Source organism: Callospermophilus lateralis, chromosome 6 (genome assembly GCF_048772815.1).
Source record: "Callospermophilus lateralis isolate mCalLat2 chromosome 6, mCalLat2.hap1, whole genome shotgun sequence".
NCBI classification, from domain to species: domain Eukaryota; kingdom Metazoa; phylum Chordata; class Mammalia; order Rodentia; family Sciuridae; genus Callospermophilus; species Callospermophilus lateralis.
The window spans coordinates 145,334,075-145,347,527 of NC_135310.1; the positions used below are offsets into that span (position 1 = coordinate 145,334,075).

The 13,453-nt window shown below is 36.4% G+C and overlaps 1 protein-coding gene across 1 annotated transcript in view; it reads right to left on the reverse strand.

Annotated features, from left to right (window-relative positions):
- Nucleotides 1-8,711: 8,711 nt before the first annotated feature.
- Bloc1s5 (biogenesis of lysosomal organelles complex 1 subunit 5) overlaps nucleotides 8,712-13,453 on the reverse strand; it is a 35,145-nt gene continuing 30,403 nt past the window's right edge. Inside the window, exon 5 of the mRNA XM_076857891.1 lies at nucleotides 8,712-10,381. Within this exon, the coding sequence (XP_076714006.1) occupies nucleotides 10,202-10,381 (180 nt within the window). The 3' untranslated portion in view covers nucleotides 8,712-10,201. The remainder of the gene's footprint in view (nucleotides 10,382-13,453) is intronic.

Sequence of the window (13,453 nt, forward strand, 5' to 3'; positions counted from 1 at the left end):
GTGTAGACAAGAAGAGGAGTGAAATTCTTGGGGGGCTGCTCCCTACCCTCAGTTGTTCTTTCTCCAGCCCCAGGGTGAGACTGAAGGCAGTGATCTCACGGCCAACGTAAGCACCTCAGAGTATCAGAGACCCCGGTTGCAATGTTTTGGAAACTCGCTGAATCTGCAGGTGGAGATGCCTTGACCTGGTGATGGGTTTGAAGAACACGACCATCACACACTTAAAAATGTGGGTGTTTGTGTTAGGGGTGAGGAGAGGGGTGCTTCTCGTCTACTTTTTATTCTCAAGAAATCATATTATAAACCTCAAAAACCTCTTTTGGCACCACTTAAGAAGGAACTGAGACTCTTTTTTTTTTTTTTGAGATGGAGAACTGTTTTGAAGCAGTAGGGTAGCAACAGAAAGGGGAGTGTACTGGTGGGAGGCCAGGGCTGGGGCCAAAGAGGACTTGGCCCTCAATAGAAGCCTCCCTCGGTGACCAGGAACTAAGAGATTCTGCTTCCTCTGCTCCTACCTGGCAATGTTACTTTCACAGCTGCAGCAAAAGCCTACATCCAGCTCCTACTAGGCAAGACTGTGGATCAATTTTTAAAAATCATTAAATGTAGTGGCTGATTATGAGCTTTTAGCATTACAGACTGCTACTGGTGCTATAATACTTTGAGACAAGATTGTCTCTGAGGGCCAGCTAAGAGCCTAATCACCATGGACATCATTGTTTCTGTTAGGAGACTCAGTCTGAGTTCCAAACAGATGACCTAAGTGAAGTTTTAGAAAAAGAAGTAAGATTTCAAGTTTCTATTTTGGCTGTATATAATTTACCTTAAAGACTTTCCAGATTTCCAGATGAAGAACTGAACAAACAGGAATTAAATAAATCCTCAATCATTTGGCTAGGAAGTGAGCAGATCCAGAGTTTGGCTACCACTTTCCTACATTGATAATCTAACCATCATTCTACAGTGAAGTCCATCTAGAAAACAGTTGGCCCCACGAATCCAGAGAACAAACAAACAACAACAAGAAACTTCCATTCATTTAGATCCAGAAGTTCCCTTCTAGAATACTCAGGCTGGGGACAGTTAATATGCTAAGCCAATCAGCTAAGAGCTGCATGTGGCATGTTCCTACAGTGATGTGTAAAACCAATGGCTGAAGCAGAATATTTGAACAAGAATTGCATCATGCAGCTTTCAAGATGGATGGTGGTCTTAGCAATTACCTGGCCAACCTGTTCACTGTATCATAATCATCATTCAAAATAAAAAACATATTAAAAAACAATAACATCAGAATAAACCTTTCCAGAAAGTTTCCAGATACAATGGTGCAGATGTATATGATCCCAGCTACTTGGGAGGCTGAGGCAGGAAGATGGGAAGCTTGGGGTCAGCCTGGCCAACTCAGTGAGACCCTGTCTCAAGAAAAAAAAAAAAAAAAAAAGGCTGGGGATGTGGCTCAGTAGTAGAGCATCCCTGGGTTCAATCCCCAGTTTCACAAATAAACAAAATCTTTACAGAAAGAAACAGCAAATATTTTCAACGAGGTGATCAAAGACTTAAAGACTACTTAGAAACCTGACAGTATAGATTAAAAATAATGAAACACATCTCATCTTTATATATTTCTTCATATTCCACACAAATATAAATAGCAAGGACAATTCAAATCTTTTTTAACCACACTCTTGATGGGCCTTATAATGAATGTGGAGAACTTCCCTTTTTAAAATACATAGTCAATGCATATCTGAATCATGGGATATAAAAAACTCATAAAATATTCTTTGTCTTTGAACAATTTAGTCTTTTGGGAAAGGAAATGGGAAATCCTTAAATAGGAGTAGCGGCTTAATAAAACCTCATAGTATTTCCTCACCAACTAGATAAAAGCAAAATATTTCTTTCAAAGACATACAGAAATAGCTTTAATAACTTTCTTGATTTTCCTAATTTGTAGTGGTGGTGTTTTAAAAAATTCAGTCATGCGGACTAACAATTATAAATATACATACAAAGGAAAATAGGGCAGATTATCTGAATCCCAGGCTGTGCCAGTAATTGTAAGGAATATAAATAGTACACAGACATATCTAAATATGGGTATTAAAATTCCCATAATCTTACATTCCAAACTAAGATCTTCACCTCTACCCCTGTCTAAGAAATGCTATTTTCAGCTACATTCTGAAAAGTCCTATGTGGGCTGGCAAATTCTTTGATCCATCAGTCATTCTTCTGAGTCCACAGAGCAACCTTCCTGTAACATTTCTATGGTGGCTCTTACTTTAATAGTCTCATTATCTGAAGGTTAGGCACAAATTATAGAAGTTGGGGACAATGTGAGAACCATCCAAGTGATGTTTTTGAAGTCCCTGTATAAATTTAGTGATGTAAACATGGCTAAAATGCAAGGCTCTGATTCTCAAATTGTGCTTTACAATTTCTGGTCTTATCTACCACTGTTTGGACATCAAGAAGTCTATGAGTTACTGTTTGGATTTGCCAGGAGTATCTCTGGTTGTGTTTTTGACAAAATAAGGGCAGAAAATAAGTTTGAGGCACCCTTCAGCCCTAATATCTCCTAGGAGTACAAAGTGCTGGGGAGTACTGGTGATCCCTAAGTGCTCACTGAACTAAACCAATCGGAAATACTCTGCCAGCTTCCCATTACCCAAATCCTAATGAATTCTTTATTACAAATGATTTCCTAATCATGAGTCACAGAGATGGCTCCCACTGGAATTTACTTATTTTAATCATGTACTGTTATGCTTGGTATAGAATAATCTTCAATGTAATATTCAGATCTTTTTTGGTCTTGGTTGTCAATTTTATTATTGTATGTGCACAACTGGATTGTAAAGTCCTTCAGGATAGAGGGCTATACTGCCTGGATTTCTTTTAGAACACCGACCCCGCACAGGGCTCTGATAAACAAATGCAATTCTACTTTTTGCTTCCACACTAGGTGGGAAAAATTACCCAAATACTAGCTTTGAATTTCTATTGCTATTTTCCACTGGTTGCTATATTTTTGTGTCTCTAAATGCTGATTTAAAAATTTTGACTCCATCCTAATTTTCAAGAAAGGAACAAGGAGGTTTTCAGATCCTATATAAAAACATTGGAAATGGTTTCTGATTTGGATTTGCCAGGAGTATCTCTGGTTGTGTGTGGTTTTTTTTTTTTTAATTTTTAATATTTATTTTTCAGTTTTCGGCGGACACAACATCTTTGTTTGTATGTGGTGCTGAGGATCGAACCCGGGTCGCACGCATGCCAGGTGAGCTTGAGCCACATCCCCAGCCCTCTGGTTGCGTTTTTGACAAAATAAGGGCAAAAAATAAGTTTGAGGCACCCTTCAGCCCTAATATCTCCTAGGAGTACAAAGTGCCGGGGAATACTAGTGATACTGTTGGTTGTACAAACGATAACCTCATGATTTGTGTACTATTCTGTATATCCATATAAAATCCAAAAACTGTGTTTTTAAACTGTTTTTATTCCCAATAAACCCATCACTTCAACTATATAATAAAGGAATCTGTATATTTGAGACATGAAGAAAGGTAAGAAAAAATACAATTATCAAAACCATCTGGGAACACTGTTCATGTTTTGCTAAATTACACATCTTTGTCCACGAATGTAATATACCCACTACACAAAATTGCTTAGAAAGTAGAAGGGAAAAAAAAAAAAAAATCTGTTATCGTAGTGACACCTGCTGGTGAGTATTTAGCTACAAATTTTAGATCATTTAGTCAGAATTTTTCTTAGTAAAATAAATATCAATGTTTTCCATTTTAATAAATTATTTGATGTATAAGTAATCTTAAAAACAAAGTTGTTTAGTATACAATTTACCAGATTTTTTTTCCTTTGTGACAATGATGTTACTGTAATCTTTTTTTTACTGTAATTTTATGAATCCTTCTCTTAAAAAAAAAAAAAATACACTTCCAAAACAGCTGATTAAGTATTTCTGATGACATAAAACTTTAAAAAGTGAATTGACCTGAGATTTTCTTTTCAAATTCTTCACCACTTCTATTTTAAGGTAAGAATGATATTAAATCTTAACATTTACAGAATCTTTTCTCTGAAGAATTATGGTAGCAATCTGGGTGATTTCGTAAATGTCAGGAACCAGATTCACATGGAGCCAACTGAAGCCCTCTCTAGCCAATTTACACAATTTTCTCCCACAGTCAAACTTCACACTCGTAGATAGTGCTAATATTTGCTCTGCAGGTTGACTCTGATTCCTGTCTGGTTTCACCACATTTTCTTTTTGAAATTTAAAAAGAAAAATGATTACTCCAGGAACGATGAAAAGGCACACACCTTCATTTTTCGCAGAGCGCATTGGGGCTGAGCGTGGAGCCACTGGCCACGGGAGACGCACCCTTGCCAGCCCTGGGTCTCCTGCACACACCCTCCTCTCTTGCCATCAGTAGTAAGCGCTGCGCCAGGGTGCCACTTCACTCAGCGGCTGGTTCCAAGCGGCCTTGAGTCACTCACTGGTCTCTGCAGGGTGGTACTTAACTGCTTCTTAATCTGGCCATGATAAAAATATTTTTTCTTTTAAATTGCCAAACCATAACTGTACATATTTATGGTGTTCAATGTGATATTTCAATACACATAAACACTGTGGAAAGACCAAGTTGGGCTCATTACCATATCCATCACCTCACATTCTATTCTATCTTGCAGCACAGCCTGATGACCTAGTGAATGGTTAAACAAAATTTTATGTATTGATTTATTAATGTTTGTAGCACAGAAGACTTTTTAGAAAGCTATGGAAAACTTTTTTGATCCATCTGTACTATGGATCTTTATGATATCACTTAGGAAAGTTTTTAAAAAGCATAAAAGTATTTTCATCTAGTCATGCAATGGGTTGTTGGTAGGTAAAACACTATATTCCTCATATTTCCCTACGGTTTTTTCTTTAAAAGGGCCAAGTGGGTACTACTTGGTTACAAGGACAAAGTAAGATGAAATTATATATAAGGCACTCAAAAGTACTTGCAAGCTACATTATACAAATATATGCACTGTGTTTAAATACCTTACATTTATGTTGACTATTTCTTCAGAGATCTGGACCCTGAGTTTTTGTGAGGACCAAATATTAGTTCATTTATTAAGTTACTGAAATGTTGGTAATGTAGGTTTGTGTTCTCTTGCTTGTGGAACATGAATATAAATATCAGAATACTGCTTTGCTGTGGCTGCCAGAATAGTCACAAGAAAGCACATTTCTGAAGGATTAAGAACAAACCACACGAGTTACAAAGGGGCGCAAGAGAGTCCACTGGGAAAGCCTTGTCACAGTCACATCTGTTTAGGTTTAAATTCACAGACAGCACTGGAACTGGAGAGGCAGGGCACCAAGGAGAAATTGACATTGAAGCTGCGTGGGGTTTGCAGTGTTCTGAGAAAGGTATCGGTAGTACACGGAAAAGTCCAGGGGACTATGAACTCACAACCAACAATCACCAGTCACACTAAGACACTAGTCACCAGTCACCATAAGCTTGTTTCAGCCACAGCAACAAACTATAGGTTCAGACACACAAATGCCTTACATATACCCCGCCTCCCCCCCCAAATACTACAATTATCACAGAATTCAAAATAAGGATTTAGTATGTTCAAAGAAAAGAAAAAAGGGACTAATAGAACTATCCTTAATTATAAGGAAAGTTTGAAAAAGTACCAAGGCAACACTTCTTAAAATGAAAAAAAAAAAAAAAAACCCAAAATAACTCTAAAAAATAGCAAAAGAGAAGTTAAAGAGGTGAGAGGGTGGAGAGGAGGAGGGAGAAGACAAAATTAGTGAACTGGACAACAGATCTAAAGAAATTATCCAGAATTCAACAAATAGAGAAAAAATATGTAGAAAATATGAAACCAAGATTTAGACATCTGGAGAAGTCGGGGAGAAGGTAAACACGAGGCTAATTTGATTTCGTGAAGGACAGAATAGAGAGAACACAGGAGACAAAAAATTCAAAGAGATAATAGCTAAGAATCTTCCATAATTCATAAAAGGCCTAAATTAAGCATTAATTTGGGATGACAACAAGAAAGCCTTAGCTAAACACATTGTGAGGCGATGACACAAGGCTGTGGAACACCAAAGACAAAAATCTTAAACATGACTTGGGGAGAGAAGACAGAGTAGCTACAAGAATATTAGTCATACCGACAGCTGTCACTTCAGAAGCAAAGGAATAACTGAAGAAAGAGAACGGAGGAGAAATATCAGAGAGAAGATAGCTGTCAACCTAGATGTGTTTACCCAGCTAGCTTTTTTTAAAAAAATTTTATCTCATTGTGCATGGACACAATACCTTTATCTATCTATCTATCTATATGTGGTGCTGAAGACCAAACCCAGTGCCTCACACGTGCTAAGCAAGCAGTCTACCACTGACCTACAGCTCCAGCCCCCGGCAAGCTTTTTTGAGAACAATAAAATGGTAAACTTGGGGCTGGGGATGTGGCTCAAGCGGTAGCGCACCCGCCTGGCATGCATGTGGCCCGGGTTCGATCCTCAGCACCACATACAAACAAAGATGTTGTGTCCACCGAAAACTAAAAAATAAATATTAAAATTCTCTTTCTCAAAAAAAAAAAATTAAAAAAAATTATAAAATGGTAAACTTGTAGGTAAGTGTACACAAACATTGACTCTATAAAATAATTACATTTGGAGTTAAACCTAGACAGGACTAAAATTCTAGACAATAACGTATTTGTAAATTTAGGGGAGATTATCAGACAGTTCTAAAGTCTCTAATGTTTAGGAAGAGAGTAAAAATATTAACTTTAGATTTTGTTAACTGTGCAAGTTAAATTTCCTGATAAGCACTAAAAGATAAAATTTGAATACTTAACTTATATAAACTATTACAAGTTAACATAACAAAACTCAATCTAAAAGAAGGCAAGAAAACAGGGCTTTGAAAAAATAGAAAAGGCAGGACAGAAACCAAGAAATAAACCACAAAATAATCCCTAAAGTTAGTAATTTCAACAAATGTAAATAGATTAAACTCCCCAATTTAAAAAATAATCGAAAAGAAAACTACACTTTTAAGTAATTTGACTGCAGAACTGTATTCACTCAATGAAGTGATGGAAAATATTGAAGTTTATCATGAGTTCTGGTTTGAGGAAGCCACAAATTTGGCACCCAAACTTGATATTTTAATGTAATTCCCTGGGAATTCTACAGGTCCAGTGAGGTAACCTGGAATCTCGGCTGACCTCTGAGGGTTACTGTAAAGAAGCCCTAAGTGTTCCCACAGTGAAGCACCTTACTCAGGAACTTATCTCAGAAAAGTACATTCAAGGTACAAGCTCTTCAATGCATATCTCTGGCACCTTCAGTCAGCTCAAATTCTACAGGTCAGTGGAATCTCATGCTGACATGTATGAAAGGAGTGTACCTAATCCCGTCACATTCTCGGCTTCAGTGTGGAAAATAAAATGAAAACCCAGAGGGAAAGACAGAGCCATTTATAGTTTTGAAGAGACCTACTTAAAAACCTAATAGAGAAATCCAACAAAAGGATAAAAATCCTATATAAATACTAAACTAGTTTATATTTTAAGGCAATGCAAACTGAAGCATCACTAGAAATAGATGCTATTGAAATTAGTAACTCTACCAGAAAATTCTAACATTTCAGAATATGAGAGATCAAGTAGAAGGGAAAAGGTAACAGTAAAATAGAGAATTTGAGCAATACAAAAAAAAAAAATGTTGGTCTAATGAACAAGCAACATCTGGAAAATATGTATACTTTTCAAAAAACATTTACATAAGTTGACCACAGTCTAGGTCTTAAAGCAGTTATCAACAAATTTCAGCAGATCAGTATTATATGTATTTGTTCTCTATAATTCCATTAAAGGAAGAATCAATAATCAAAATAGAATTTAAAAATTTGTTAGGAAATGAAGGAAAAAAGCCTCCTGCAGTTAGAAAAGAAATCATAATGAATACTGGAAAATACTTAGAATTTAAAATAATTAAATAATTCTATAGTGCTTTAAAATCACAAAATATTACTTCATTTAATCGTATCATAATTCTGTGAACTTCAGAGGACCCACAGTATTTCTGTTCAACATAGCAGAAATGTAAATTATGAAATCATTAATATCAATTTTTACATAAAATAAATACATAACAAAAGTAGTTTGGAAAACTGGGAAACAGAAGCAAAAGTGTTCAGCACTAAAAATATCAAAAGGAGGGTAAACGAACCAGCCCTTTTAGAAGTCAGGTTGAATAACAAAATTACAAAGAAAGAATTGAGTATCTTACTGTTTAAAGCTCAAGAACCCCTTGAATTTGTTTTGGTCTAAAAGTCTCTTAGATACTTGTGTAATATATACAAACTTACAAGGTAAAGTATTTATTCATGTGAGATTAACAAAAACTATCAGAAAAGTTTTCCTGTGCCAGTTGAGCAACCACAGAGCACAGTCCCACTCACACATATAATCCCGAGTTCTTGGCTACAGCATCTGTTCAATGGTGTATTGGCGATTAATGGCATTCCGTAAAGTGCCTATGATACAAAGGGAATTTTCATTTAAGGCTCCCCTCCCTTTTTATGTGTGGGATATTTTTGGAAGTTTTTTTTTTTTTTTTTCCATCCACTGAAAGAGAATTAAGAAAATTCCAGCATGCCTTAGTGTCAGCAAGTACTCTTTTTAGTCCAGGTACCAGAGGATGATTGATGAACCTGTCAAGCCTACAGTAGCAGACAGAGAAAGTTGGCAGAGTTCAGTGTTATTGAAAGAAATCTCAAATACTTATTTCATCTCCTCTATTAACTTTAATCACATTTTCAACATGCAGCCAAGAATGAAGCTTTGACAGTAAGCCATAAGTTTACACAGTCAAGCATTGTCAATTTTCTGCAGTCGCAACACTGAGATAAGATGAGAAAGTAAGGTATTTTCTTTCTTGTACCTTTCTTGACTGAAAAGCAATGAAAACTATTACAAAGATTTGGCCATACCTCAAATTCATTTTCCATAAATCTCTTGAAATTATTGCATTTACTTTTGCTTGGTTTATGGCAAACAAAATCAACTTAGTTCTTCAATTCAACTGTTAAATGCAGAATTTTAAAAATCACAGTGATGACAAAATTGGTACATGTTTCATCAAATTACACCTGCTTATGAGAACAGACGTGAACATTAAAAAGGATTTATACTTAACATGGATCATTTGCCACGTGGACAAACACTTCTGGTTCATTCAGAGCCAGAATGCTTATATGGTTCCAGAGGGACTCCTTGGCAGAATTTGCTAATTACTCACTAAACAGTTGAACACGTATAGACGTTTTTTATCTTATAAAGCTTACCCACAGAAAAACAGACACAAAAATGAGGTAAATACCATGGGCAAGATTGTGGTTCTTGGAAAAAGGCTAAAAGCCAACATATATTTTTGGTAAGCTTTTCCTCCTAAGCATGTTTCAAAAGATGAAAATACTAAGAGCTGGAAGGCCACAAAGCTTAACACACACGTCTTGTCCTCCAGGGAAATGAACCGCACTCTGCTGCACTGCAAAATCTGATCTTTCCCAACAGGCAGTGCCAGCACCACCTCGGCCATCTTTGTCATAGTGGAGACAATGCTTTGATCATTCCCTCTTTTAAATGTGATCTTTGTTCCAAGGCCAGCTGTTTGTTTACATTACTCACGGAATGACACTTTATGCATCCTTAGGTCTCTCACAGTCAGGGAAGCTGTGGGAGGCAGCTATGCTACCTGCCTTTTAAGCTACAGTGATTAATATCAACCCTGTATGAGAATGAGGTGAATGATCCTTCTAAGAAGTCTGTAGTTATAGTTCTCTCAGCTAATGATCAGAAAACAAATCAAATTCTGACAAAGAGTAAATTCATCCCATTTTACCCTCTTCTTCCCCATTCAAATGATCATATTTAGGCACTTGAAACAGGAATGGTAGAGCACTCTTCTTCTATTGGGATTCAGTCAGGCTCCAGCCGCAGTTTCTCTGTGTGCCACTGAAGAGTGCCACTGAAGGTATTGCTAAGCTTGAAGCAGAGGCTAAATGTTGGTGGGAGTATTTTGTGGAGCAGTCAATGTCTTCTCCTCCATTTGTCAATGTTGTGGTTCAAGTTCTTAAAAAGTTGAGAATTTTGCTAGGCCCTTCTCCATCTCAGCATATTGTTCTTTAAGCCTCTCCATGGCTCTTCTGTGTTCTTCATCTACCTCAGCCTGACGGCAGGTTTGTTCTTTCATGAAATCCTCCCACTGGAGTTGATGCTGTTTCTCAGTAGCTATTAAGTGGTCATGATACATCTGAGAAAAGAAAATGTGAAAATCACGTAATATAACTATATAGTTATTTCTATATGCAGATGAGACAAATGTAACTTTATTGCTTGATGTTTGGTTACTGTAATAATCAACTGTAAATCACAATAAGAAAAATTACATTATCATTTTAACATCCAACAAGAATAGGACACATTAGAAACACTGAAGGCTTTTCTTATTATAACTGAACATAAGTACTCACATTTTTGGAAATTCATAGGTGTTTAGTATCCTTAAGTGACAAAAATCCAAGTAATTTTAATACCTCTATTTTTTTCTCAAGTTCCTATATACTTTATCAAGTTTAAAGAACATATGCTAAGAGAATCATAAGAAATTAAAATGTCTGTCTTACATAATATGTTTTGAGTACATTAGAAGGAATCATAGATCATTAGCTACTGAAGGAGAAATAGAGATTCTAGCCCTTAAAGCAAATCAACATGAAAAACAGGCAAATTAGTGTTTTCTCAAATATTTAAGGTCGAATATGTCAAATATCTAAATTCTTCTTGAGGTGGTCCTTAAAATTTCTATAAAGATGAAAGGGTTTTTCTTTGGAGCACCACAGCAACAAATAGGGAATATTACTGTAGAAAAACAACAGCAACTTAATTTTCTACCCTGAAGGAAAAACTTCATTTATTATCTTTGAACACGTACAACAAAGAATTAAATTAAAAAAAGGGTATGAAAAGTAACTTTCTATCTTTTCTTCAAGTATTCTACATGCATGTTAGAAGTTTTGATGTGGTTTTGATTTTCGTTACGTTCTTTTAAACAAACCAAGGGAAACTGTCAGAAGCAAACCACAGAAGCCTATAACGCATCTGAAATCCCAACTGATTCCTCCATATTAACTCCATAGAGCTCTAATGGAAAGGGACACCTGGTGGGCTCAGAGACTCGACTGGCCACTCAGAGGCTGGAGCCTGAAGCTTGTATATTAGTAGTGGGGATCTGAATAAGCACTAGAGTGGTGGTGGGAAAGGGTTTATAGACCAGGGGAAGGGAAACAACTTCAGCACACTCCTTCTTAACTTCTCAGCCTTATGGATTTCAACTCCAAAAAAAAAAAAAAGGACAATACATGAAGAGTTTAATTAATTTTTTGGTAGGATTTCTGCCAAAAACTATTAATAGTCTCACAGAAAAGTCACAGATTAAAACAGAATAAAAATTAAAACTTCATCAATATAGTTATATTGTTTTAACTTACTTACTTTGTTATTTATCTACTTATTTATTTATGGTTGTGGAGATTTAATCCAGGGACACTCAGCCACTGAGCTACATCCCCGCCCTTTTTGTTTTTTAATTTTGAGACAGCCTAAGTTTCTGAGGCTGGCCTTGAACTTGCAATCCTCCTGTCTCAGCCTCCGCTACTGGAATTACAGGCATGTGCCACAGACATAATTGGCTTAGCTGCTCTTTTGATCTGGCTGATGGGCTGGGTTCCTACTCCTATCAGGCAGCACTTTTTATCCAGAGCAGCTCAACGGAGAAAAATGCAGACTTGGGAACCATATGAATCTCACTTCAAGTTCTAGCTCACCCATTGCCAGTTGTCTAAAGACACTAAGTTAAAGTTTAATCTAAAAATGAGAAAAATATTACTTTGTTCAAAAATAAATAATATTTATGACGACTTGAGGTAATACATGTCAATTTTCTAGCTCAGTACCTGAGGTGCTTAAGAAAAGTTAAATATTATTATAGAAATCACCAGCACAGCCTCTAGAAGGCAGATCACTCCACTTTTTATCCCCTGGTAGTGAAGTTTTTGTTCTTTAATTAATTAATTAATTAATTAATTAAAAATTTTAGTTCTAGGTAGACACAATATCTTTATTTTATTTTTTTATGTGATGCTGAGGATCGAACCCAGTGACTCACGCATGCCAGGTGAGCGCGATACCACTTGAGCCACATCCCCAGCCCCTTTAATTTACTTAACAACAGATTCTTGTAATAAATTGAAGCATACAAGTAATGCAAATAAAGTAAGTTTGCCCCTCCCATTTTTCATATTCACTGCATTCCTCCTGGATATAGCCACTGCTGATGAATTGGCTGCCAACAATCAGTGTCTCCATTTTGTACTACAAAATGTTATAACTAAAGACATACTCACCCAAGTGGCCTTCCCACATCAGTTATGTCACTTTTTTCCCTCAAAGTCCAGGACACAAGTTGAAAACTGACAATTCCCCAGCCCAAAATGAAAACCCAGTCTTGCTTTCTTCCCCTGAAGTTCCTGAGGTCAGTCCACTTGACCTAATTTCTTAGTCTCTCACCATTAATAATAATAATTGTTATGCATTCTTCATAAAAATTACACACAAAAAAACAGAGAGGTTGACTATATGTTTCCATATTGACAACACTGCAGTCTTCACATATATAAAACTCAGCTACCCGGGAAGAACATTCACTTGAGACTTAGTTGAGGAGCTATGCAGCAGGGTCTTTCAGCTAACTAAAAAAAAAAAAAAAAAAGATGTAACAAAGTCCATTGGCAAGAACTGCTGTTTTCAGAAGATTCTGAACCTATTTGGCCTATCACAATTCTAACTAGTTAACTGGTTTTCAGGACTACACCATATAAAAAGTCACAAATAAGAAAAAGAAAGAGCTGATAAATGAGATATGAAGAAATGATAGTCAGCCTATGGCAAAAGAGGAGACAGAAAAATCCGAAGCACAGTATGACCCAGTAATTTCACTTTGGGGTCATACCTCAAAGAACAGAGAGCAAGAGTGTGAACACATATTTGCACACTCATGCTTACAGCAGTATTTTCCACAACAGCTCAAAGGTGGAAGCAACCCAAGCACCCATAGACAAGTGGATAGGTGCACAAAATGTGGTCTATACACATAATGGAATAGTTCTTCAGCTTTAAAATGGAACTTAAGTCTGTATCATGCTACAAACACAGATGAGCCTTGATGATATAATACTAAAGAAATAAACCAGTCACAAAAACCCAAATGTTATATGATTCCACTTACACGAGATACCTAGAGCAGCCAAATTCAGAGACAGAAAGT